Source organism: Saccostrea cucullata, unplaced genomic scaffold (genome assembly GCF_032062105.1).
Source record: "Saccostrea cucullata isolate Sc308-1 unplaced genomic scaffold, CSIRO_AGI_Scuc_v1 ctg527, whole genome shotgun sequence".
NCBI lineage: Eukaryota > Metazoa > Mollusca > Bivalvia > Ostreida > Ostreidae > Saccostrea > Saccostrea cuccullata.
In genome coordinates this window covers 24,637-50,931 of record NW_026930262.1, presented here as the reverse complement: position 1 = coordinate 50,931, position 26,295 = coordinate 24,637, and the positions used below count along the sequence as shown (strand labels likewise).

The 26,295-nt window shown below is 35.2% G+C and overlaps 1 protein-coding gene across 8 annotated transcripts; it reads right to left on the bottom strand.

Moving 5' to 3' along the window:
- Positions 1–481: 481 nt before the first annotated feature.
- On the bottom strand, positions 482–17,715 carry LOC134283440 (thyroid receptor-interacting protein 11-like). 8 transcript variants are annotated; one of them, XM_062765878.1, is made up of 21 exons: positions 17,545–17,715; positions 12,876–12,938; positions 12,313–12,472; positions 11,967–12,092; positions 11,637–11,740; positions 10,922–11,056; positions 10,617–10,734; positions 10,180–10,317; positions 9,833–10,074; positions 9,394–9,576; positions 9,119–9,155; positions 4,928–8,886; positions 4,742–4,813; positions 4,476–4,597; positions 4,196–4,359; positions 3,985–4,088; positions 3,800–3,899; positions 1,813–1,894; positions 1,565–1,679; positions 1,322–1,450; positions 482–1,179 (listed from the first exon to the last, which is right to left on the bottom strand). In XM_062765878.1, exons 1-21 carry the CDS (start codon positions 17,707–17,709, stop codon positions 835–837), a joined length of 6,663 nt encoding a protein of 2,220 aa, XP_062621862.1. In that variant the 5' UTR covers positions 17,710–17,715; the 3' UTR covers positions 482–834. The 8 variants fall into 8 exon arrangements, with proteins under 8 accessions (XP_062621862.1, XP_062621863.1, XP_062621868.1 ...); XM_062765879.1 differs by having other exon boundaries at positions 11,697–11,740; XM_062765884.1 differs by lacking the exon at positions 17,545–17,715 and adding an exon at positions 16,093–16,244.
- Positions 17,716–26,295: the final 8,580 nt, after the last annotated feature.

Genomic DNA, 26,295 nt, shown 5'->3' with positions numbered 1-26,295 from the left:
TTTTTTACCTTATTAAGCCTAAACAGGAGATTACAGGCATATCCAATGTATTCAATGGAAGCTATTTCCTTATTCTGTAGCATGCCTTACTGTGGGTCATATAAATCCAATAATTTTTGTTTTCTTTGGTGTTGCTGAGTGCAAGTAGAATCAGCTGTTTCAATCATTTGATTTGCTACATAAATACCCAAACATCACACAGTGTCATTTCTCCAGGACAACTTTCTCTATACAAGTTATTATGGAGTTGAAGCCTACTGTGATCCTGAGCTGTCTAGAGCTTGGATAAAGACCATCTTCTCATCCATGAGTGACAATCCGCTCCTCTCTTCTTTTTGTAAAAAGAGAAGACGGCTGGATCATTACCCTTGGCTAAAGAAGCATAAATAAATGTGTACATTCTCTTGAGACAGAGAACTATGAAAGTATCTGTAAGAATCATGCATTAGCACATCAACAAAACACATTTTTTTGTTTTTAATATCTTTATGAATATTTTGAAATCATATCCCACATCCTGCATATTAAAAATCACATGCAGTAAGTATGTAAAATACATACTGGTACTATTTCACAATATGGCATATTATATGTACAATCTCATAAATTATTAATTTATAAAAATAAAGCTTTAAATCAATAATATCACAATTGTACACTGAACTTTCTCATATGATAAGTTACAGAGAAATAAAAAGTTTAACACCCTTTAAAACTATTACAATGCCACCATATGACAATAATTATATAATAGTCTTAGGTCTGGATCCAATGCATAATTTAATAATTAAATATCATATGTTTAAACAAAATCACATACAGAATTAACATGTGTTATCTGGTCTCTAAAACGTTTTTGAGAATTGCACTAGAAGTGTTCTGGGAGGTAGTCCGCTCATTATCAGAACGAGGCTGAGGGGTCACTGAGGGGGCAAACAAGGTCATAGGGGTCGAGGTGGGCGACCCTGACATGAGGATAGGGGAATTCCTGTGATCACTGACACCGCTAGCAGGAGGCATGGACACGTGTCTGGGAGCAGTGAAGGGGTTATAGCTGTCTTTGTGGGCCTGTTTCTGACGTTGGACATCCCTGGCCATATCCTCGGCAGGCAGTTTCATGACCGGAGGTGTGGGTGTCGATTCCGTTTCCAGAAATTTTACAAATAACTCCGAAAATGACTGAAAATAACAGAAAAGAGTCCATTATTCATTTCATTAAAATATGAATATAAATTATAATTCAACAAATTGCCTGTTAAAATATTTCTCTCTCTTTCAACCATCTGTTTTTTGAACTTGTAAATTAGAGCTTCCTACTCACACTTTCCGCCTTTGGGGTGGATGGCAGTTGTCCTGGGACAGTTTTAGTGGGGGTGGATGGAGTGGCGTGAGTTGGAGATCCCCCAAATCTCCATAACCCTGAAACCCAGCTCTTGGAAGCCCCTGTAATCTGAATACAGAAACAACTTTGTTATAACCCTATTGAATGAAAGGCAAAATCTGTCAGGATAAAATAGAGATTTAACAGAGGTTTAGTTGAACAGCTCTGCAAAACCAGTTTTACCTTATCAAAGTCCTCGTCTGTGAAATTTAATATTCCTCCCACAGCCCTCAACACCTCAGGCTGTTTATTCTTAGGAGACAGGAAGTACCCCATCAAGATATTTTTAATGACAACTCTGAAAGAAGACAGAAATTATATTTAAAATGAAAGAATCAACTACAAATTTGTTCTAAATTAACAAAATTTGAGTTGGGTACGGATGTTCTTTCAGCTTTCTGTCAAGTTTGATTTATAAACCTGAAACCTACTTGTCAACTTTATTATCAGTAGATAATCTCAGGCGATGAATTTCGTCTTCAGCCGCCTGCAGTGATTTCTCTCGTATCTGAACTACAATGAAAAGATCATTCTCCTTTGATTCTCACACTACAACTCATTGCATCAATCAAAGATAACATTACCGATTTTCAATCATTACATTGCATATCTTGTTAAGATTCTATCTCTACAATTCTTTAATAGTTCTAATTTGACAGAATTTACTTCTACTCTACATTTCTTACAAAGGATACACCTCTGCAAGGGAGCAGCAGGCGACTCACTGCGTAGGAATATCACAGAAGGTACTGAACTACTTTTTTCCCTCAGTACCTGATGTAATACTCAGTCTCAGTGGCCGATTTCTAAACCAAACATCTCCTCATCTTGTCTCTCCAATCAATGTTCAGGATCCATTAGAAAATAATGAAATCCAAGGAAGGGAAATTTATTTAAGCAAAGTATGCAGCACCGAAATCTCCATATGTTATCAAATGTCTAAGTTACCTTAGCTTGCAAGAAAATGGCATATGAATTACCCTATAGATTTATTTTTCCTTAAATTCCCATACAAAATTGCTGAATTTTATCACAAGTTGTTAAATATACTGTAATACAATACCAAGTTAAAAGTATCTTGCTATCCCAACATTTCAAGCCTCTTTTATTAGTAAACATTCCATTACAGATAAAAATTCTGATTAACTTATAGTGTGCAATAAAAGTAGACAGTCATGCAGGCTATGTTTTTGTCACTTAATTTTGGCTCTAAGACATGCATGAATTATTTTCCATTAATTTACAGTAGTATTAAGTAGCAGATTACTTTTTCTAGAAAGGTGCCATTAAAAAGTTCATCCATTTTTTTCACTATCCATGCTTACTATTTGGGGCATGAAATGGATAGTTATTTTTTGTCTGTTGTGTTATTTTTTTTTTATCCTTGGTTGCATGCACAAGTAATCCATGCTGGGAGAAGGAAGGTTAGTGTTGAGGCAATGGAGACACTTGTGTAATCTCGGCTAGTAACTTGAGATCTTGCTCAACTCAGAATTACCAGCTGAGATTAGACAAACATCATCAGGATCAGGCAAGAACAAAAAACTTCCCGTAAATTCACCTTTTTTGAGCTTTCAAACACAAAAGTTTGTCATTCAAATTAACAAAAATAAATAAATGCATATATAAAATAAAAATTCCGCATCTTGCCTGAAATATTCTGGAGATAATTTTTATTTCGTCATGCTGAAATGATCAGTGGAAAAATCAAGAAATATGTGTACAAAATACTCAGAACTATGGGTAATGATATGCTAGGATATATATAAATTGTGAGCATAAATTTGTTAGTAAGAAATTAATCAGAATGCGATAGGTAATGTTAAAAACAGTTTGCTACGAAGTTTATCAAAAGAGAATGGTAGATAAAGTTTTCACTGCAAATTCTGCCCGATGTGTTCAAAGTGGTGGTCTGTTTATCGTATATCAGTGAGCACCCTGAGTGTTGAGGCAGCTCAGGATTACCAGCTGATATTAGACAACCAGTCGCCTCTTCACCCTGGCAGTCAAAAAAACGCCACAGGGGAAAATAAAATCAAGTTAACAACCAAAAAAGCTAGGCAAAAATTATTCTCAAACAGATCTTTTCAAGCAGATAGGCTAATAGCAAAAAAAGTCCATCCCAAATACTATGTAAGCCACAAAAAGAATTTATAAGCAAATTGTTTCAACAAAAACTGGTTGAACTGGGCAGTTTGCAGGTGAAAAGCTTTAGAAAGATAGAATGTATTTTTATTAATTTGAATTCATCTACCACATTCAATCATTTTAATTAATCTCTATTTATTAATTACATTTTTTTAATTGTGCATTTGTGTGGTTTATTAGTGCCAGGAAATATTGCAGGCAACAAAAACAACACACAACATTGACGGAGAGTTAGTGAGCTACTGCAAGGTCAATGAAGCATGGAAATACCTTCTTCCTTCAGTGCCAGCAAGGCTTCCTCCTTTCGATCCAGCTGTTCAGTCAAGCGTGAAGCAGCTTCTAAGCCCTCCTCAGCATCCATTAACTTCTCCTACAAGCAAATGAAAGGTTTCCAGTTATTCCACTTCTTGTCTAAACTGAGAGAGTTAGAAAACTGCATCTAAATATATGTGTACCTTAGTGGTATTCAACTCAGTCTGCAGTGAGTTGACCTGTTTTCTGAGTTTAGCTATCTCATTCTGGTTCTGTTCCATTTCAAGTGAAAGCTGGGCATCTTTCTCTGCAAGTTTTTTAAGCATTTGTAAATCAACACAAACATCAATAGAAAACGTGACGAATGACAAGTAAAATCATTGATCTTTCAAAAATGATCATTGGTGACCTTACCTTGTTGGAACTGTTCTAGAACCAGTTGGAGATTGTTCAGAGACACAGCATACTGCTGACATTGTTCCTGCAGCGCTGCCACCTGGAGGTAAGCTTGGTCCCTCTGACCTGCCAACAGGTGGAGTTGCTGCTGTAAGGACTCTGTCTGCTGACTCGCCTGCTGACTGAACAATGAAAAAATTCATAGATCATTCTTCACTCAAATTTGGAGAAGTTGAGAATATTTAGATGAGTTTTATCTGGATAGACGATTTTCTTTTAAAATCAACATTGCTCTAACCTTGCAGACTCCATTATTGAAGATGATGAAATGACCTTCTCCTCAGCAACAGCCAAGCGGTTCCGCAGATCCTTTTCACGTTCCTCTGCTGCCAGGGCTTCCTGAGTGTAGCCATCTTCCATCTTTTTTATAAAGACATAACAACTTTATTAAAATTTATACTTGAATGGATTGTTTTTGACAAAGATATACTTTAAAGGATTGTGTTGGACAAAGATATTCAATGTAGCTTTTAAAAAAGGGATCAAAAAGTATAAAATACCTACCTGTATCAAGTGACCTCTTAGTCGCTCCAACTCTTTCTGACTTTTGCTGTCCTTTTCTTTCAGTTTCTGGATCTAAAAATATTTATATTGGGACCTTAACTATTCATCTATAAAGTAGTTTTTCAATAACAAAATCACACCGAAGTATGCAAAATTTACATCCATAAAAAAAATCCAGTTGCTTACCTCTTGTAATAAGCCTGCCTGCTCGGACTGCCTCTGCTTTAGAGCCATCATGGCCTGGTCCCTCTCCTGTTGGAGCTGCTTGGCCTGAGCTAGGATGGCTTCGTTCTCCTGCATCAGCTTGTTCACCTGGCCTTTCTCTCCCTCCTTATTCTGTATCACTGCCTGAAGTGTCTGGACCTTCTCATGTAAACTGTTCACTTCAAACTCCTTCTCCTGTAGAGCCAGTGTTAACCGGTTGTTGGATTCCTTCAGGACCTGGATATTAGACATCTGTTCCACAACCTGCTGCTCCAGACCAGTTTTCTCACTTCCTTCATCAGTCAGCTCGCTCTGCAGACCCTGGAGCTTGAAGGCCATGTTATCAAGCTGTTTCTTTAAGCTTGAGATCTCACCAGCTTGTCTGGACAGAGATTCTTCATATTCTGAGTTCTGTTGATGAAGGGCTTGCAGTTTCATCTCTTTTTCTTTGATACTATCCAAAAGTTCTTCCTGCTTTTCTTGGAGACTTTTAATTTCTTCCAGTTTCAAATTGTGTGTTAGAATATCCACAGTTTCTGATGCATTCATTCTTTGATCCAGTTCACCATACTTTATCTCAAGATCTTGGAATTTATGTTTATAGTTTATCAACTCATTTTGAGCTTTCAACAGGTTTTCATTCTTTTCCTCATATTGAGGCACCAGAGCTGCATAGTTCTGTTGTATCGTCTGGTTTTTCTCTGCCTCTGTGTTGATGTACTCAGTAAGCCTTTGGATCTCGGCATGATAAGCCAGACTCTCCTGGTGTTTCTGGTTTAGGTATGTTATCATCTGTTCACGTTCACTCTTCAAGTCCGCCAACTGCTTGCTCAGGTTTGTCTTGTCCTGCATCAGCGAGTTGATCTGTGAACCACTGTCAGACGACTCTTGCATGACTGCGACCAGAGTTTCGTTTTTACGGGTCAGTGCTTCTATCTCCATGTCCTTGTCACGGATGATTCGAGACAGATTTTGGAGGGCTTCTTTTTGCATGTCCTCAACAACACTTTTCTCTTTGCTCTGAGTCAGGTCATGATTGTCCTTCTGAAGTTTAGCTAAGGCCACTTTCTCTGCAGACACAATATTCGTAAGACGATGTACTTCACTTTTGAGGTTACTAGTCTCTCGAGATTTTTCATTCATTACCGCTAAAATCTGCTCCTTTTCAAGCTTGAGTTGCTTCACCTCATTTTCAAGTCTATGAACATCAACCAATGTTTTATCCCCTAACGAATTAACAGATTTAGTCTCTAACATTTTTAACAAGGAAGAATTATTAGTCTGTAATTCAGAAATAACTCTGTCTTTTTCTTCCAATAAAGACTTGAGCTTTTCTAGTTCTTCACCTTCTACAACAATGTTGGATGATTTTCCACTTGACAAGGATAATGATATTTCGGGTTCTATGATGTCTTCTTGCATTTTCTCTGATCCATTTATCAAATCTTTAGTGTTCTCACCATCAAGATGTGCATTTTGACCACTAGAACCAGACTGTGATATTTGGTACTTTAGGGAAGAAATCTCCATGGCCTGATCTTCCACTGTGGACTGAGTTCTTTTACAAAGTTCTACTTCTTCCTCATTTAATTTACAGATTTTAATATATTCATCTTTTTGCTCTGACAAATCTTGCTTTAATTTCTCATTTTCCTCTTCCAGCTGAATCAGTCTTTCACTGTAAGAATTCAAGTCCTCTTCAAACTTTTCCTTCAACTCCTGATTTTCTGAAAGCAGACGTTCATTTTCTTTGGCAAAATCTTCCATCTCTGATGGCTGAGGTTCTGATGGTGAGGTTTCCTCCTGGAGATCTTTATCCTTTACCTCATCCTCCTGGTTTTCCACACGTGGCTTTTCTTCAATAGCTAAGTAAGACAGTCCATCAGTTAATAAATGTTCTTTGTCTGGTTCCACAAGTGACTCTGCCCTCATTAGTCTCCTCTGGAACCTCAAAATGGCTTCCTCTTTCTCTGCCACTGACTCTTCCAGCACCACCAAAGTGGCCTCCAGCTGATGTAGTTTCTTGTTCTTCTCCTCAGCTTCTTTCAAGTGTGACAGGTTCTTCTCATTTAATTCTTGGATTCCCTTTTCTTGTTTACTAATTGTTTCTCTTAGCTCATTCAATTCTCCTTCTAAAACAGAAATCCTTTTATCCCTTTCTTCTACTAAAGATTGAAGTTGACTAGATGAATCTGATTTCTCTCCCATACTTTTCAAATACCCTGAATTCTTTTCATTCAATTCCTGAATTTCATTCTCTTGTTCTCTGACTTTCTCTTTCAGTTGTTTCATCTCTTTTTCAAGGCTTACAATTTTCTCTGTTGACATGTTTAGCTCTGACTCTAAATCAGTGATAACTTCTAAAGTCTGAGCCTGCAAAGCCTCTTTTTCCACCTTATTTTCTAATGTTTGCTTTGACATCCTCAGTTCCTCTCTTAGAGTATTTCTCTCCTCTTTAAGGGCCACTAACTCTTCTTCCACAGTTGCCATCCTTAAAAGTTGTTCCTTCTGCTCTTTCACGGCCATTTGGAGACTGTCATTTTCTTGGGACAATTGAGAATTTTCTTCTTTTAATTCTTTTATTGTCCTTTCATTTTCTTCCAAGATATCTGCCACCCCTTGTTGACCATCTATTGCTGACTGCAATGTCTCCTTGGTTTCAGACAGGTGGCTCTGGAGAGATTTTATTTTCTCTTCAAGTTTTAACATGTTCATGTCTTTTTCATGAACATCTTCCAGTAGACGTTTCCTTTCCGATTCCACAGAACTAGAATCACTTTCCTGTCCTTTTTTCAACTCTTGTATGTAATTCTCATAATGTTTCATCTTCTGCTGTAACACTCCTTCAAGCTGATCAAACTCTCTTTGTATATTATTCTTTTCTTCCCTCAGAGCCTCAATCTGAGTATTTAGCCTCTGCGTCTCACTCGCCTTTTGGCTGATGTCATCCTCTAAGTTCTGAACTTTCTTTTCACTTTCAATCAATTTAGTTGACAAATGGGAACTATTCTTCTCTAATTTGTTGATACTTTCTTGTAGTTCTTCAATCTTTGTACTGCTTTCTTGAAGTTTTTCAGACAGTTCGTGGTTCTCTTCTTTCAGCTGATTCAGGGCTTCACGATTCTCCCTCACCTGGTTGTCTCGTTCAGAGAGTTTGCAGACGAGTTCTGAATTCTCCATTTGTAACTTGGTATACCTCTCCATGTATTCTGCCAGATGAGAATTCACCTCCTCCAGCTCTGCCACAACAGACTTCATCTCCTCTGATTTCTCATCAATCTGCTGCTGGAGTGTCTCGGTCTCTACCCCTGATGTCTTCCCCATCTCTTCTCTCAGTTTCTGCGCCTCTTCTTCCTTTGCCTGATATTTCTCTGTCACATCCTGAACCACCTTCTGCAGCTCCTGGTTGCTTTCTCTTGCTTGTTTTAATTTGGAAACTTTATCTTTGACTTCCTCCTGATTCTTTTGGAGTTTTTGTTCCAACTCTTTCACATCCATGTGAAGTTCATTTACAGTCATGGCTGCTTTTTCTTGTTGCTGTCTTAATTCTGTACACTTTTCGCAGCCTTTACTGCTTTGTTCACTTTTTCCCTTGGAAGACAATGACTTCAACTGTGTCTCCAACTGTTCTTTGCTTTCCCGGAGGTTAAACACTTCTTCCTCAAGGTCATCAAGCTGCTGAGCCTCTTTCTGAAGACGATTTACAGTTTTTTCAAGTTCCTTAATCTGTGAGCTTTTTTCATCACATTCTTTCTCAGACTCGGCTAGTCTTTTCTGGAGTTCATTGCGAATTTTGATGACTTGTGCCATGGCTTCTTCATGTTGGCTGTCTAGTTCCTCTAAACTGGTCTCCAGTCCCTCTTTCTCCTCCTGAAGGTTGGTAACCAGAGATTTTTGCTCCTCCAGTTCTCGCAACAAAGCCCCATTTCTGTCACCACTATCTATAAAAATAATACCTTTACATGTAATTCAATTATATTGTGGGCACTTTCTTTTCTTCAATTTTCATTCATTTTTAAAGAAAGGCATGGTATCTATTATGCAGTGACAAAATAAATTTTGTAACAAATGAAAAAAAAAATGAAGCACTATGATGCATTTCACTGTTTAAAAAAATTATTCATAAATCATTATTTAGTTTGTGTTATATATCCATGTTTTCTATTAAATTACCTAGGTCTGATTTGAGAGCTGACAATTCCTTTTCAAGCTTCTCCTGCAAAGAAAAAGAAATAATATTTACTAGAACATACATTCAACTGCAATTGAAATACACAATTTTATAGGTAATAATTCAAATGCAATGCACATTTGTTGATGTAAAACTATGAAGAGAGTTTCTATTGAGATAAAAATACAAACAAGGAACACATGTTAATGTTAATTATGTAAAATAAAAAGACAATGGACAGACATGCTAGTTATACAATATTCAGGCTAACACTGACACATGCCTTCTCTATAATTAGCCCGTCTCTTTCCTCCTCCAACTGGGCATTAGCCTGAGCCAACAGATCCACTTTATGATCTAATTTCACAATATCTTCCCCTATATCCCCATTACTACTTTCAGCAGACTCTTCAGAGTCACTGAGGTCATTAGCCCTCTCCTTGGCCACTACCATCATGCCCTGTAGTTACAAACAAAATGACCAGTGTCACTAACTACCCAAAAGAGTGCAAATAAACAGGAAAACACACACTTTGGTTAATATTGGATTAACAAACTGCAATTTTTTCTGATAAAATGCAGGAAGATCAGTAGGAAAATACACTACATGCTATTTGTGAATATATATTTTCACATGCTACAAGTACTTTAGGAAGCTTTCTATTTAGTATACAGAGTTTAATTGGATTCATTATCAATACAGTCTTTAAAATTACCTTTTCAGCATCATGAACATTTTCTGCTGTTCCTTTTTCCTTCAACTTTTGTCGAAGTTCCAGTAAAGAATCTTCCAGAGCCTCTTTTTCAGACACCCAATCGGTTTTCAAGCTTTCAAATTCCTCTAATTCTCTCTCATGATTGGATGACAGCTCTAGCAATTGTCTCTCGAGTTCACTGTTTCTGTTGCTCAGTTCTGAAATCTCGGCAGTGTTCCAATCATATTCTTCATCCTCATCCACTACAAAGAATGGAAATAGTAATTTTAATAGAAAATTTTTGCAGATTTTTTTTTAAGAAGTTCTTTAAATTTTTATTTCCTTTGGAAATAACTCCACTGACATACCTTTTTCTTCCTCATCTTTTCTGCCCCTTTGCTCTGATAATGTTTTTACTGTCTTCTCTAACACTGCAATCTGTTCCTGTAACTCTAGGTTCTTTTTCTTCAAGACTAAATTTTCCTTCTCAATAGAATCCACAATGTCTGTAGGGAAAAAAAAAAGAGATTGGTTAATCACATTTAAAAACCAAATACTGTTTTTACAATTACTTCAATTATGAACACAAGTTCAAATATCACACTTTCATTAAGTACTGTATAATAACTAAGTCATGAAAGGAGATATTTCGTAGATAACAGATTTATTGGTAACCCAGAATGATAAATCTCCTCAATTAAAACTTTTGGAGGTAAAACATCTTTATGTATCTTCATGTGCTGTGAAATGTTTTACATTGTAAAATTACAGCCAATCACTTCTTGACCCTTCTTTAGCTACTGACCTTTGGTAAGAGCCTGATGGTCAGTGTTCCCCATCTCAGACAACATGTGCTCGCTCTCCAAAGCCACCTGCTCCCGCTCTGCCTCCAAAATCTCCACAGAGGTGTTGATTTCCTTTTGCTATAAATCAAAGAAAACTTCCATTATACTTCTACTTCGTCCACAAATCAAATTTCTTATGAGACTCAAGTCTTGGATAGATTTTTATCAATAAAAGCCAGTTCTTATTTTTGATCTACCAGGTACATGTAATTCTATGACCTAATTAGAAAAGAACATGAGTAAAAGAGTAACAGATTGTCCCAACCTGGAGACCAGATTCGATCATAAGATCAACCAGCTCCTGCCTCTCTTTGAGGAGGGCATTCTTGCGGGCAATTGCATTCTGGGAAATATTCCTCCTCATCTCCTGGAGGTCACACATAAGGTCAATTGACTGAGCCTGCAGCATGATAACAGCATTTTAGAAAAATGCAAATTGTTTAAAAAAATTTAATTTTATCACAAAGTTTTTGCTCAAAAATGAGAAATTTGAAAAATTTCAAGCAAAAATGCAGAGAAAATCCAGACAAACTACAATTCAACAGAAAAAAGTATCATGCTGCAGACGTTAGAAGGGGTTCATTGCTACAAGCTGTTATACATGTACTTCCCAAAAGCTGGCTATATTCACAATGCTGGGTAGAACATCAGAGTGATTCATTACCCCACCCCCCTACCCCCCCCCCCCCAAAAAAAAAGAAACTGTAACTACCATACTAAATCTTCACAATAAATACAAGTGCATACACTACATTAAAAAAAATACAACCTCTGTCATGTGCAGATATAAAAACATGTATGTTTTCTTTTTATTAAGGAAACATGCCAGGACTCAACCACAGACAAACTGGATGCAGGACAAAGAATGAAGAAAATATCACTGTAGCAACATGCATTCTCAAGCACATTCCTTTACATGTTTTGCCTTGCAGAAAAAAGGCAGCCAGCCATAACTGACTGGAGAGAGATAAACACTATACATGATTTGCATCCAGTTGATCCAGCAGTTGGTACTTGGCATTGTGAAGCTGAGTAGACACCTTTTCATTCTCTAGTTTCAGCAGTGACAGCTCTTTTTCTTTCTCTGAAAAATAAAATCAACAAAACATATAACATACAACATGATCACAAGTTAGGATTGTATTTAAGGAACTTGTTTAAACTTTCATATTTTATTTTTAAAAAATGTAAAATTATTGTGATTTTCTGATGAATAATTCATGCAAGTACAAGTTATTTACCCTAAATATTCATGGAATATTTAAGAGATATTAACCAATTTTTATAACTGTAAATAGGGAATGATGTACCTTGTAGTTGCTGTTTATAAGTCTGTATTACTGAGTCTGTCTTGGATTTTTCAGATATTAATGCATCATAGTCCCTCTGAAGCTCTTCTAACTTGGCTTCCAATTCTGCAATATTACCATCATGCCCTGTAAAAATGGAAGAGTTGACACAAATTTCATCAAAAACCAATAACCATTGGCATACATTTCACAGACTCTATTATGTTGCTCTTTATTCAATAAAAGGCATTAGATCGCAAAAACTACTCAATGTAATGAACTTGAGCAAAACGATATGATTTAAATCCCTCCAAATGATGGGAAACATCAATAAGAGGTCAATATATAGGACAGTGATGACAGCTACCTCCCCTCTGTTCCAACTCTTGAACTTTCTCTTTGTATTGTGAAATTTCCGCCTTGAATTTCTTGTGCAGGGCGGTGATTTTTTGGGAGTGCATGTCCTGGAGCAACACCGTTTCCTGTTGGTGGTGCTCTTTTTCATGACGCAATTGTTCCTTAAGCTCCTAGTAAATAAAACAAATGCACTTCAGTGACATAATTCAGAAAAGAATCTAATAGCTTTAGGACATAGTAAGCCATAATGCTATTTAAAGACATGATATCTCATAATATTAAATATGGAAATTCTAATGGTACGTCCACACTCAAATTTTACATTTGTATTCAAAGAAGATATGCCATTCAGTAAGGACTACAAATTTTAAGGTATCATGTTAAAATTTTGGAAACCCAATGAATTTAAAAAAGAGAGAGATGTTTACACATCTTTATTCAATAGACTTTTCATTCTCAATCAAGGCCTACCTGTGGCGGGCTCTTTCATTAACAACATTGTTAGATTTAGATAAGGCAGCACAAGATTTCGCAATCTGCACAGGTAAAAAAAAAATTAATCAGTAGTCTCACCTGTATGGTATCTTGCAGAGCCACATGGTGATTTTCAACTTCCGGCGTTTTTCCCTCCTTTGCCTACAATTTAAATACAATTTAAATACATGTATTCAGAAATTAAACTTCCTACTCGGGGTTTTTCAAAAATACCAGGCTATTCATTCAACAAACAAAACATAATCCTCACATTCTAATATAAATGACAAGGAAAGGCAAATGGATGATTTTTTCTAGCCCCCCAAAAATCTTACTTTTAGACACTGTCAACCACAATTCTATAGTGTCTGTGTCAACAGAGGTGAAATAAGGTCTTAAATGTCAGCCATCTCTTACTGCAGACCGATGAAAAGGCTTAGAACAATGTTTGCTTAAGAAAATCGTATGAATATTCCCAACGCGCAAGACGTGTACACAAGCCTGTTAGGCCCAGCTTTTAAACAGAGAGAAACAAAAAACTTCGCCATCCAAATCAATTTACTCTCCCAGACCCGCCAGTGTTTGCACTCCAGCACTTTTAAAATGCCTCTATTCAAAAGTGGATTTTGTCAATGTTTTACAACAGCCAAGTTGTGGACAAATTTGAAAATTGTTAAAACAAACAGATTGATATTATCCCATTCTGTCATGTTTAAAGTGGCATTGAAGGAATGCAGGTAGACTGTTGGATTATGGTCATTTAATGTGTTACAGGGGGTCATGCGGTTTATTGCCAATGCTTGTGGCGTTGGTGTCATTCGTGGTGAATTCTTTCCGTTTACACCATTCTTCAACCATATCTTCTTCCAATAAAATTACACCATATATATATTTTATATGTAAGACCAATGGGACAGTGATTTAAACAGATCAAATTTCTTCCTTAGCCCTAAATCAACTTTTTGACAGCCAAACCTTTGACAGCTGTTGCTGAAGGTAAACGGATTTGATTAACAGACTGTACACAATGATGATGATCAATTAGTTCTTTGTGGAGGAAAGTGTTCCTTGAAATCCGGCCAGCCAGATTTACAATGGATCAAATACAAATTTGAAATTCTCCCTCCATGCCCCCCACCAGGTCTCATTAATGCATGCAATTCGAAAGTATAACTGTTAAAAATAAAGATATTCAAACACAGTAGTCGTAAAGAAATTCGGAGAAAAACTACTGTCAGTGGACAGCTGGCACGATTATGTTAATCCTTTATGCATTTACACAGAAAGAGTTCATAGCAAAGAATTGAATACAAATAACCACTGACTCAACTCTCACTGCACAATGATTCATAAACCTGTCCATTTATGATAGTCATAAAGAATCTTTATGGTCCGAAATAAATGAATCTATTAATATCAAAACTAAGGAAGTTGACAAAGTATTGTTAAAAATGCATAGTTTTGTCTGTAAGCAAGTCTTGATACTGCCGTGAATATATCACGATGTGATGTTAACGTATGACTTAGACCTGATAAAATCCAATAATGTACAGAACATCCTAGATAAAACAGGAAGACGTGACAGGTGCTTTCTTTGGAGGTTATTTTCAAATAACACTTTAATCCACCTTTTTACAATGATTTTTTAACCTATCCCATCAGTACCCAGAGCATCCCTTTCCCCTCTCACCTCAGTACTCAGTCCAACTGTTCCTAAGTCTATGATGCATAAACTTTTTATCACAGAAAAATGTTCAAATTTTCACAGTACAAAATAACTGTCTTTTTTTCAGATTTACATCAATATGGTAATAATGGCCAGGTGCTATCAGTAAATATTCTCTGGCAGTCAGTAATAATACCGAATTTACATATTAAATATTTCATAGATTTTTTGAGAGCCCATCCTATATCTTACACAAACAATATCATTTCATCAATTAATTAAACATAGCATTTATCTGTGCATTATAAAGTACAGGAAACTTCAGTACATAGATCAATTGTGAAGCTCTTCTAAAGAGCTAAACTACGTGTACTTTTCCATCCTTTTTAGGATTTTCTCTTTTTATGGTCAATAAAAAACGTAATCTACCGACCTTTACCCAAATGACACGGAAAAATTACAAGGCTATTAACAGCTCTACTGCTTTTCCTTGCTAGGCGAGAGCATGGCGACCTCTCACGACAATCAAACCGCATGCTTTTTTCAATTTTTTTGTCCAAATAACTGGTGGCAATTGAGCATGCTCGACTGCACAGTTAATAGGGAAGAGGCATGCAGACAATGCGAAGGTGTAGAAAATAGGAAAGATTTTTTTCTGATGACAGGACAGAGTTGTACAAACAAGGAATAAATTGAAGGGCATGCATTTCTTCTTATAAACTATACAGAAAGAAAACTTGGAGGGGGTAGAAAAACAATAATAAAGGTAATTCAGTAAGACATGTCTGCAATCAAACAATCTTCTTTTAAAATTCTTTGAAAGTGTAATGTAGCAGATGTTATTTGTAAGTCCAAGATAGAAAATTGAATCATATAAAATATTAATCATTGGGGATATAAAAATGTAGTGACAAGCTATAAAGAACTTGCTGACAAGCATTATCTAAATGACTCACCCAATACAGGTAAAACTCTTATCTCACTCAATTCTGTGCATCACACAAAACATTTACCTAGCAATCCAAAAATGAAAAAAGCCCGCCTAAATAATTACACAATTTACCCACGCTAACCTCTAGAGGGGGTTATCACTGATAAGTTCGTCCCCTCCTGCCACTAGGACTGATAATTTCGAGAACTATCATCTAAGCAGATGAACATATAGAACATTAAGACATGTTTTTCCTCTTAAGTATACATTTACATGTCTTGTACCTTTTTTTACTTTACAAAGTTCATTCATGCGATTCATAGTTTGAAGAAAAAAAGAACCTACGCAATTTAAAATTCAATTACAAGTTTTGTAAGGTATGAGGTATTATACCGTTTGTACGGAATGCTACAAAATTTCTATGGCTTGGTTTTATCTCAGCCCGGTGACATACATGCCTCAATGGTATTCTGACCCTTATCAGACCAACTATAAGGTGCTAAGCCACAGAAAAAGTTAAAAACTAGTCCCGATAAATCAATACATACCAGAACTAACATTAACGCTCTTACCTGGCTGTCCAAAAATCTACACCCAAAATTTCAACTTCACAAAAACCGCACAAAAAAAATACATTCTTTTAAAATCCACTTCATGTCACATTCGTTCATTAACAATCCAATTAATGTCTAAAACTTAAGGAAGAGTTAATCACATACATGGCTAACCTCAGGTGACCTCTGCTTGCTACATGTGCTTCTGTCATGTCTAACCCAACTGCAGAACAACTTTCATTTTTGACCAAACTACAGACAAATGCAAGACACCGCAGATCACCGATAAGGAAGTTTACCTCGACCAGGTAATAACGTTAAAGCTTTGTGAATTAATTGAGCATGGCAACTATGAATAGAAATTACATTCATTTCATTTATTCAAATACAGACATAGAGATAAAACGGACAAGGTTTTATTTTATTTTCCGGGAAATTATTTGACGCATACTATATAAATGTGGACAAACCTGCCAATAGGTAAAGCAGCTAGGACCTGTTAATTCTACTCCCAGTTTATCTGCCAAGGAACCAGAAAAAAACACTGAAGGAAAGCCACAGAATGAAAAAGCACAGAAAATGTGATCCTTAGCTTCTGGAAGACTCCGAGGACACTGTCACAGGAAGTAGCCAAACTGTGACCTCTGACCCTTGCATTATCTTGTGCCTGGTTGTACCAGTCTTTCTTGGAGCTTGCAGTCTGCCAAACTGCAAGGGGCCAACAGATAGGACTTGGAGGGCCCACGATAAGACTTGCTTGCAAACTTGGGATTTGCTTTGGGTGAAGATTCCTCAGGTCCTTAGCTACAGGAAACTCTTATTGATAAACATACGGCAACAGTTACTTTAGTGGTCGGCTTATCAGTTGTGGACTCCTTAGATACCAACATTGGTGACACATAGCAAAGATAAAAACCCTTTCAAGGCAAGACCGCTACAAATCTTCGTTTACAATGCCCTCTGATTAAACGAGCTTTCCATTTTTAAAAATTGAATTGAAAAAAAAACACTAATGAAGGAATGCATAGCTCGTGCAATGATAAAAATGATTTAAAATTGATACTTGCACCTTCAGCGGTAAATTTAATATATTGAGAAATTAAATATTTCTCTCTTATTAGATCCTAACATCTATTATAAGTCCTTTAAATATGTTAAATATAGCACTTACAGTCGTACATCAGATATCAAACATTATAAGGACAGAAAACAGTAGGTCTCTCACATTGAGGGTTATTTCCTGTTTCCCTTTTCACGACTCTTAATTGTTAAATCTGTATGACCCTGTGCAAAAACTTCCTTGCATACGTATAATATCAAAATGCTGAAATCTTAAATCATTCTACATGAATATTTTACCCATTAAAATAATGCACAGTGAATTCCATCAATGTAAATGTTAGTTCAAGGTAACACTATCCTTCAGCATAAAGCAAATGGTAATTACATCCTCAAATGGACGAAGAAAGAAAAAGTATATGCACAGACACAGTAAGAAGCCACCAGGTTCAGAATACATTACTTACTTTCACTTTGAAGGGCACCAGCAAACTGAGAGGTCAAGACCAAGTCAACAGAAATTCGTAAGATGAAAGATATTGACAAGTGTTGACTTACCACCCCATTGGTTGACCTCCAGTGTTTATTTTCCGCCTTCAGTCGTTTTACTTCAGACATCAAACGGTTAATCTCATGCTGCATGGAGATACTGTCTCCAAAGTCTAAGCCATCGCTGCTAAACTGTCCCTGATCAAAACCTGCAAGAGGAACCATGTAAATCATTAGCTATAATATTAAAAGACTCTTGAGTTTCCTTTTTTTCTTCCCACAGTGTCAACAAAATCTGTGCAATGTCAACTAACCATTGCTCATTGCTCCCTTCAAAGCTTGTATTTCAATACTAAATTCCATTTTCATCTTTGTTATAGCCAGGAACTGTGCAAAACTAAAAATTAACAGCTCCAGCAATCAACATACTTCTCATTTCCTTTTCCAAAGCTACTTCTTTCATTTCCTTAATTTTTACCTTATTTGACTTAATGAGCCACTGTATGCAACACACCCACACACACTTTTCTACAGATCCTACCTGTGCATTTTACACCTGGTCAAGTTAGTAATTGATCCCTAATCACTCAGAAGCCTCGGTACAAGGGACTGTCATGCCTTCAAAATTTGTGTCTTTTAAATTCGACTTCATACATTTCCAAATGTGGATAAAAACCATAAAACAACATCATGATGCCTTATTTTCTGCAATTTTAGGTCCTGCCAGAAAAAGCACATACCCCCCCCCCCCTTTCCCTCTTACTTTCCTAACTCTTACAATGCAGGTTAATGCTATAAATTAGATTTGTAAAATACATATATATGTACTCCATGCCATGGAAATGTGCAAATAATGGGCCATTATATGAGATGCTGGTAACAAGTTTCACACCTCGACCAATACCCACCTTGAGTGGGTGCATGATTACAGCAAAATGTCTATAAAGCAAAATAAACTTCAACAAACCATACAACAAACAATATAATAGCTTTATCAGCTGTCTATTTTAAGAAATAAAACAATACCAACCGAGTGTTTTATTAGTGGGTGTATCACAGGTCCATTATAACATGTGATGATTGCCTACGATTTAGCTCACATTTTATGTATGGGGAGGTATTATAATCATGCATTCAAAATAATTCTTGTCTGAGAGGCTCTGCAATTCAAATATTAGATTTCAGGATTTCTATCTGAAAGTCTCGCTGAATCTTGCAAATATTTGCTTTAAGGCTTGGGGCTCCAAATTTGGGATCTAAAAATGACTACAGGGCAAATAATGGAAGGAACGACCAAAGGCAAATGTGTTTATATTCAACCAGCCACAATAAGCATCTATTGATGAATTTTCAGATCATATAAATTAACCCTTTACATAAATAAAAAAAATTTCTTTGAGGTATTTTTTTTTTACAAAATGAATGCTTAAAATGATTAGATTATTTTACTTGGGAGTTGATCATTTGAAACATTTATTTTTGAATAATTTAGTTGAAATTAAACAAAAAATAACTGTGAGTAACAGAGAAAAAATTTATTGAATGAATTGCAAATAAAATATATGTCCTTGACCTAATAAAATTGTAAGATGAAAGTTCAACATTTCCAAAGTTTTCATTGCTAAATGAAAGAAAAGAGTATAATTATGAATGTAATCTATAGATATACTTATGAACATGCGAATTACTAAAGTTTATACTATGCCCAGACACATCGATCCTACACACGTGATAAGCTTTTTAATTAGAGCTTTACTGATTGAAAATTTTTTAAAAAGTACTGTCCCCTGCCTGGTGTCCCAACTTCCTTTCGATATGGCTGCCTAATATAAAATGAGTCATTTGGGATACGCGAGGATTATACATGTCACATTGTTTGATAAATTGTTTAGTAAAACAGGACTTGTTGTTTGCTTAAACCCAGACATTATTCCTGCCTTATACAACTGCACAGCAACGGATAGCAGATTCTATTGGTTTCTTTCAATCATAAGTGTTTTAAACGTATAATGCTATCAAACATTTTCTACCAGAAAAAAAGGGTTTCTGCATAATTTTTCTGGGAAATCCCGGCATTTTATTAATCGAAATGCTTAATATTGAACTGTCGGTGTGTGAAATATCGCATGATTAAATAAATAAAATAAAATGAGTAAACTTAGACATTTCTGTTGCAAAGCAACTAAAACTTGCATTTTATTAGCAGGACCAATGATCTGAGTTTAAACATGATAAACTGAAATGTTCCAGAACTTGATTCTACAAGTCTTCCCTTTTGAGATTGATGAACATGAAAACTTGGTACGATTTCACACAAAATATGAATTCAATATGTAAAAATAACTTAGCAAGAGCTGCAACTTAATATAATGAAAATATATAGCACTGTATTACTTGGTTTACAAGTCAATTTACTAATCATGTAAGTAAAAATTAACCAAAACACACACCTCCCAATTCCATTTTAAAGAAAGAAAATAGACCTCATAAAATTAAAAATTAATAAATAAAAAGAAAAATGCTACAGTGATAAAAACAATGCAATTAGGTAAATAAATATTGATTTCTTGTTCTCTGAAATCTTTGGGTGTGTCACACAACTTGGCTCCAAGTAAGACACTGTCAAGATTTCTACTGTTATGTAATTTATGTGACAAAACTCGCTGTCTAGAGATAAGATGTCGTCAAGGGAGAAAAAGGACGACCGACTGTGGCCATATTGATCAGCAATGTCTCACTTATTATTTATACCCCTGTCCGCAAGCTACCCTTCTCTTACAGGTGGGGGTTTCTTATCTTTTTGAAAAAGTTTATCTTTCAGGATGAGCATAATTCAAACTGAATGTTTTAACAAAATATATTGGGGGGATTGACCAGGTTTTTTATTCCATAGAAACTTTAAAGAGGGAAACATATCCCGTACCCAAAAATTCTTTGATCATAAAAATCCCACTTTTTTTCCTTGAGTGCAGTATGATTAATTAAACCTCCTTGCACATTTATGCATCTTTGTAGAAAAAATCTGCCTAGTCAACTTAATCTTGGTTAAATCTTTAAAAAAAAATTTTAAAGTTGATGTACTTGAGAATACCTCCCTCGTTTTCTTTAAAGAACAGTACAATTTTGTTAACCTGAAATTAGATACATATATCTCATATACCCTCTTATCTTGGAAAACTTGGGTGATAATACAACATCAAAGAGCAATAACTGCCTTCCACTACTTGCAAGTTCCTTTCAGCAATAGCAATGCATGCAAAGAAATGTGCACAAATTTGATCATTTGATAATAAACAAATGAGCACCCTTGCCCTCATGTCTCCATACAAAGCTAAAGAACAAAGACAAAATGTCATCCTTAACATCTTTTAATTTCACTAAGCTTCTTTATCCAACAATATCCAACACTATGCCTTAAGCTAATCCTGATGTTATTCAAATTTTTCCATAATTGATTCTTTTTTTCCAATAAATTCACACTTCAGCACACGGTTCACTTGTGTAAGTATATTCAACTGCAATGCCGTAATAAGATATGGGATAATTTGCGGTGCACTATATTTAGATTGCTCTACGTGATTCTACTTTGGAAGCATTAAGCTTGTTCATCTCGAATTAACCTAAGACTGTTATTACAAAGTTTAAGTACCCGATTCACAGTTATAATCATGGTTACAGAACAGTTTTACTGCAGCTTAGACCTTGCATTATATGTACTTACAACAATAAGAAGGAAATATCAGTTACTACAATTCAATTTCCCCTTTTTGAAAAGCCAGTTTAAATAAAGAAGACATGAAGATCATTGCAAGATAAAAAGAATTATATCCAATAAAGCCTAATTAATATATTCCATAGCCATCAAAAAATATTCCCTACTAAGTTCTTTCTAGCTATATGCAAGCTATTTGATTCATCAAATAAACTGGAAGATTATTGAGGGTCCTGAATTGACTGACATAGATGTCCGACAGATTAAAGTTATCACTAAAATTCAATGTGCAATTATTCATGTTAGGTTCCATCCAAAGATCTTTTGGAAATAAGAGTTGTATCTTCCATACCCAATTATTACTGATTCATTTATAGCTATAGATTCTATGAGATACTCAATGGTATAATGAGTTAAAAGTATGTTACATCTGTCCATTTCTGTTGTTTTACAGGTTGAGAAGTAGATAAATGTATTAGGCTTGATATCTATATAGAAGATTTGTGCCACCAAGGTTCAGTATTTATCATGTTAAAAGGGACACAAGCTAGAACCTATCATACCAGGTGTTCATTGTGAAGTAAAAAGTAATTTAGGATAAAAATAAATTAAGTATTTACAACATGTCTTTCCCATCCATTTTTTTTATAGAATGATATACTGGGTGTATGTTTACTTTGTCATAAATTTTCATAAATTGGGGATTTCAAGAAAGACAACTCTCAATGGAACATGCCCAAGGTTTGCACAAGAAATGAATGCAATATCAGTTTTATATGGTTTCAATTGAAATAAACATATTCTCAGGAAAAGACTGACCATAAAAACATGCCTAGAAAAAAAATAATATTATTATAAATAGTAATAACGTAGCAATTTTATCATTGTAAAATCTTGAATTTTTTTTTCAAAATTGTATTGACTTATGGTCGCGATAAGAGCAAATTCTATATTATTTATGAACACTTGCAGCTGTTCTGAAGTTGAATACATGTACTTATAGTCAAGAAGCAGTATATAAGGTTTTTATTTATAATGTAAATGTAAAAATTTATAATGTAAAATAAAATGATTGTGTCAATATGGAAACGGTATTTTCTGGTTTTGCTTGTTGCCTGTTTGCCTAATCTCATTCATTTCTATGATTAAATAAATGCAGTCAAATCTCGTTATCTCGAATTTGATGGGACAAGGAAAAACTTCAAGATATCCAATGATTTTTTTTTATCAAGGGTAAAATACTTAAAGATTAAGTGGTTAGGACTTCCAAATCACTTCAACATATCCATGGTATCCAAGATATCCGTGTTTGAGATACCAAAGTTCAACTATATTTGATAAATCAGCAGTATTTGACATTTCAATTTCAATATCAACTTTATACAATCTTTGAAAATAATTATTTTTGGGTACTTGCCGTGTGGATGTCCGTCTTTGGGAGACGTCGGGGAAGAAACGCCCCCATGGCTGTCCTGGTGAATGAGGGTGGCCCGGTGCTGTTGTACTAGCTCTTCATGACTGTGTTTTAATTTGTTTATTTCTCTCTAGCTCTTCATGACTGTGCTTTATATAAAATATATTTATTTCTCTCTACACACAAATATTTCAGAAATTTAATGCGAAAAAAATTCAGAAATTCAAAATCACATAAGTTTTCATCTATGGTGGAGCATGGTAATGCCATATTGGTTAATTTGATTTCATGTTACATCTAGGACAAGTGTAGCATTGTCTTGTAATGATTACATCTTTAACATTTCATGGAGGACATGACCTGGGTTTCTTCAAACCACAACCTCCCCCCCCCCCTCGCTCCCCTCCAAAAATGTGATTTTAAAGTAATCAGGTGACATGTTTCCTATTTTAGAGATTCACTACCACCACTCTTTGTTTAAAAATTTAAAAGACAGAATATTTCCATAATATAGAAAAATAAATTTTATTTGAAAGAATCTCAATTAGTCTGATGTGAAACCTTCTCGTTTTTTTTAACACAGATGAATTTATGATCTACAGGTACTTTTATAAACTGAATATTCATAGTTAAATTTTGGATGCTTTGAATATTCATGATTAAGTGCTGGATTCAATACAATGAATATTCATGAATGGATGATAAACTGACCTCCTTCTCTTCCAGCATCTGCCTGTACTCCCTGGATATCGTGTTGATCTGGAGCTCTGCTGACTCCGCCTTCTCTTCCAGTTCATGGTTGAATCTCTTAAGGCGTTCATTCTACGAGAAGAAATAAATGGATAAGTGACCTTGAATTCAATTTATCATGTTTATATGCTGCATCTCTGGTCTACTCTCAAGAGCCTTGGGAAACTCAGCATGCAATTATTGGAATGACTCAACAAAAGTCTGTTTTGGCTGGACATGAGGGAAGAAGATCTGAGTGACATATGAAGCCCCATCAGTGGTATTTGTCCAATACATAGCATTATAATTATTTGACCTTGAACGTCAAGGTGTATGACCATTATAGTAGCTCTGTTGGCAGAGTGCTCACTCCATGATCAGCAGGCTGTGAGTACAAATCTTAGCTTAGACAAAACTAAGACAATAAAAAATAGGAAGCAAATGTTCCTTTGGCAAGTATTTAGCACTTTGATTTGAAAGTTGCAATTCTTTTGGATGAGACCTGAAAAACCATGGCACATTGTCTTGACAGGCGATGGCCACGGTGAAGATCTAAATTTGAATTTGTATTCTGTTTCTAACTACTCCATGGTGATTTGATATCACTAATTATGTGCTGTGCTTTTTAAAAAAGATCTTGGTAAATTTCTTGCATCAGAATCTGAATGAAAATGCAGGCCAGAACAATATTTGGATGTTATAATGATTTGATGTTATATATATATTATACAATAAATCTTGAATTTGATCTGCGAGTTATGATAATCAATCCAACTACAACATAATAATAAGAAACTTAATCCCTATAAAAAATCAATTTATTCCCTACTCCTGCTGTGTTTTTCAAAACTATAAATGTATTTCTTAGACATACCCCGCTACATGTCTACCCCGGTATTTTATTTGAACAACATATGCAGCTTGTAAGATGAAAAAGTAATTTTCTTCTTAATTCGAAATTATTAGATCCACCCTTTGATAATGTTTGAGTCATGCATACAAAATCCAAAGCAGGGCCTAATGTGCCAACAAAGTAAATACTGCAAGACAAGAGAGTAAAAACAGCTTTCTGTGTAAATAGAATGTTTGCATATTGAAACGAACAAGGACTAGAGCATACAAACTTATGAAGAGAAGTCCAGAAAAGAAATGAAGGTGACGTCTGATTTTTTTTTCAGAAAGTCAGACATAAACCACCTACATAAACCCAATTCCACTCATTTCTGTACTTAATTAATAGATTTAATCTTCACAACAGAAAAGAACTTAGCTTTCATAATGTATTTTCAAACTTCACTTTCATTTTCATATAAAGTCATTGTAGTCGATATTAAAGGCACAAATACATTATGATCAATATAGAAGCTTATCCCTCGGTGATCCAGTGGGTTCAATTTGCAACTCAAGTTTCAAGTTCAATTCCCTGGCAAAGGACATTTTGTTTTAGCACAAAACATTTTAACTTCAATTTCATGCATGTAGCTGCAATAATGTAGCCCTCTCCGATTCTTTTTAATCTGATGTTTTCTGCAGGGAAAAACAAAAGGGAGAGGGCTACATTATTGCAGTACCATGCATGCAGTCATACAAGCTAGTGCACAAGTATTACCTTCAGCAAATTACTAACTTGCTATGAAATAACCACTGGAGCATAAAATATAGGTCAAATGCAGTATCTCAGGAAGAATCAGAGTATAATGTGCATAGAAGCATATTTTATGTATGTCTATATCTGTACTGATAAGACTGTATCAGACTTATGTACATTGCTTATTCAGGTTAACTATTAAAATGATAAAATGCATGAAAAAATACAGCATTTGAAACATGTACCTACCGGTAAATACAAATGCACCATATATGCACATTTGTACTCATAGATTGCAAGAGTAAACAAGTAGTTAAATGACCTTAAAAAATTAAGAAAGGACAATCTAGATGGTCTTCACAAAACCTTGACATAAAACGTTGAACTAAGAGAAGATTACTTATAAAAGGAATGTTATTTAATTAATAATAGGTATCATTTAAAACATAGATGAACAACATTTCAATATGGTAATTCAATCAGAATAAGTATTAGTGTGTTTTCCATTTGATTCAAAAATTCAAATTTTCCATGGCATGCAAGAATAAAATACCATACAGAGCTTAATTTTTGTCCCGTTCTTAATTCTGCTGATTTTGCGATATGATGAAGGAATTTGAGATGCAGGGAAATCTTTATAATCTTAACGGCATAGAACACTTTGGTTTCAAACCATCAAAAAATGAAAATTATTTAGAAATATAAAATCAAACAGTAATAAAATCAAAGCTGTAGAGTCAATGTTAACAAATCTTTGTAAATCCATTTTCTCATTTTGGCTAGCACACCAAATTTAAGGTCGTTTTCCAAAACCTTGCACAAGATATTCATTAACCTTCATGTTAAATAAGCCCATGTCACCTCTTATTTTTTTTCTTCCAGAAAATGCACTCGAACAATTCAAAATTAATTTAACTAAATCCTACCTCAGTCTTTAAGGTTGATATAGTGTTCAGACATTCTGCGTTCTTCTCCTGTGCAATCCTGAGCTCCGTGGCATGGTCTACAAAGACAAACAGCAATATCTGTCACACCTGTAAACCATTCCATATTTGGTCATTTTCCAGATAACCCTGTTTGATAGCGTCTCTACTCCAAGCCTCGCAACAAAGGCATTTCACCATTCAAAAAAATCCAGCCTTAACAGAAATATTGTTACCCAAAATCCCCCTGTACTATCCCTGGGTATTTCAGCACGTTAACAACCCTGAGATACAGGATTTGGTTTTTTTTTTTCCAAGGAAAAATTTTCCATGCTTTAAGGATGTGGACACCCAAAGTGTTGGTTTATTGATTCAATTCATATCCTTAACCTCAATTCCTCCATTTAAAAGAGACTATGGAAAGAATTTTCATAAATAAATTTTATATTTGCTT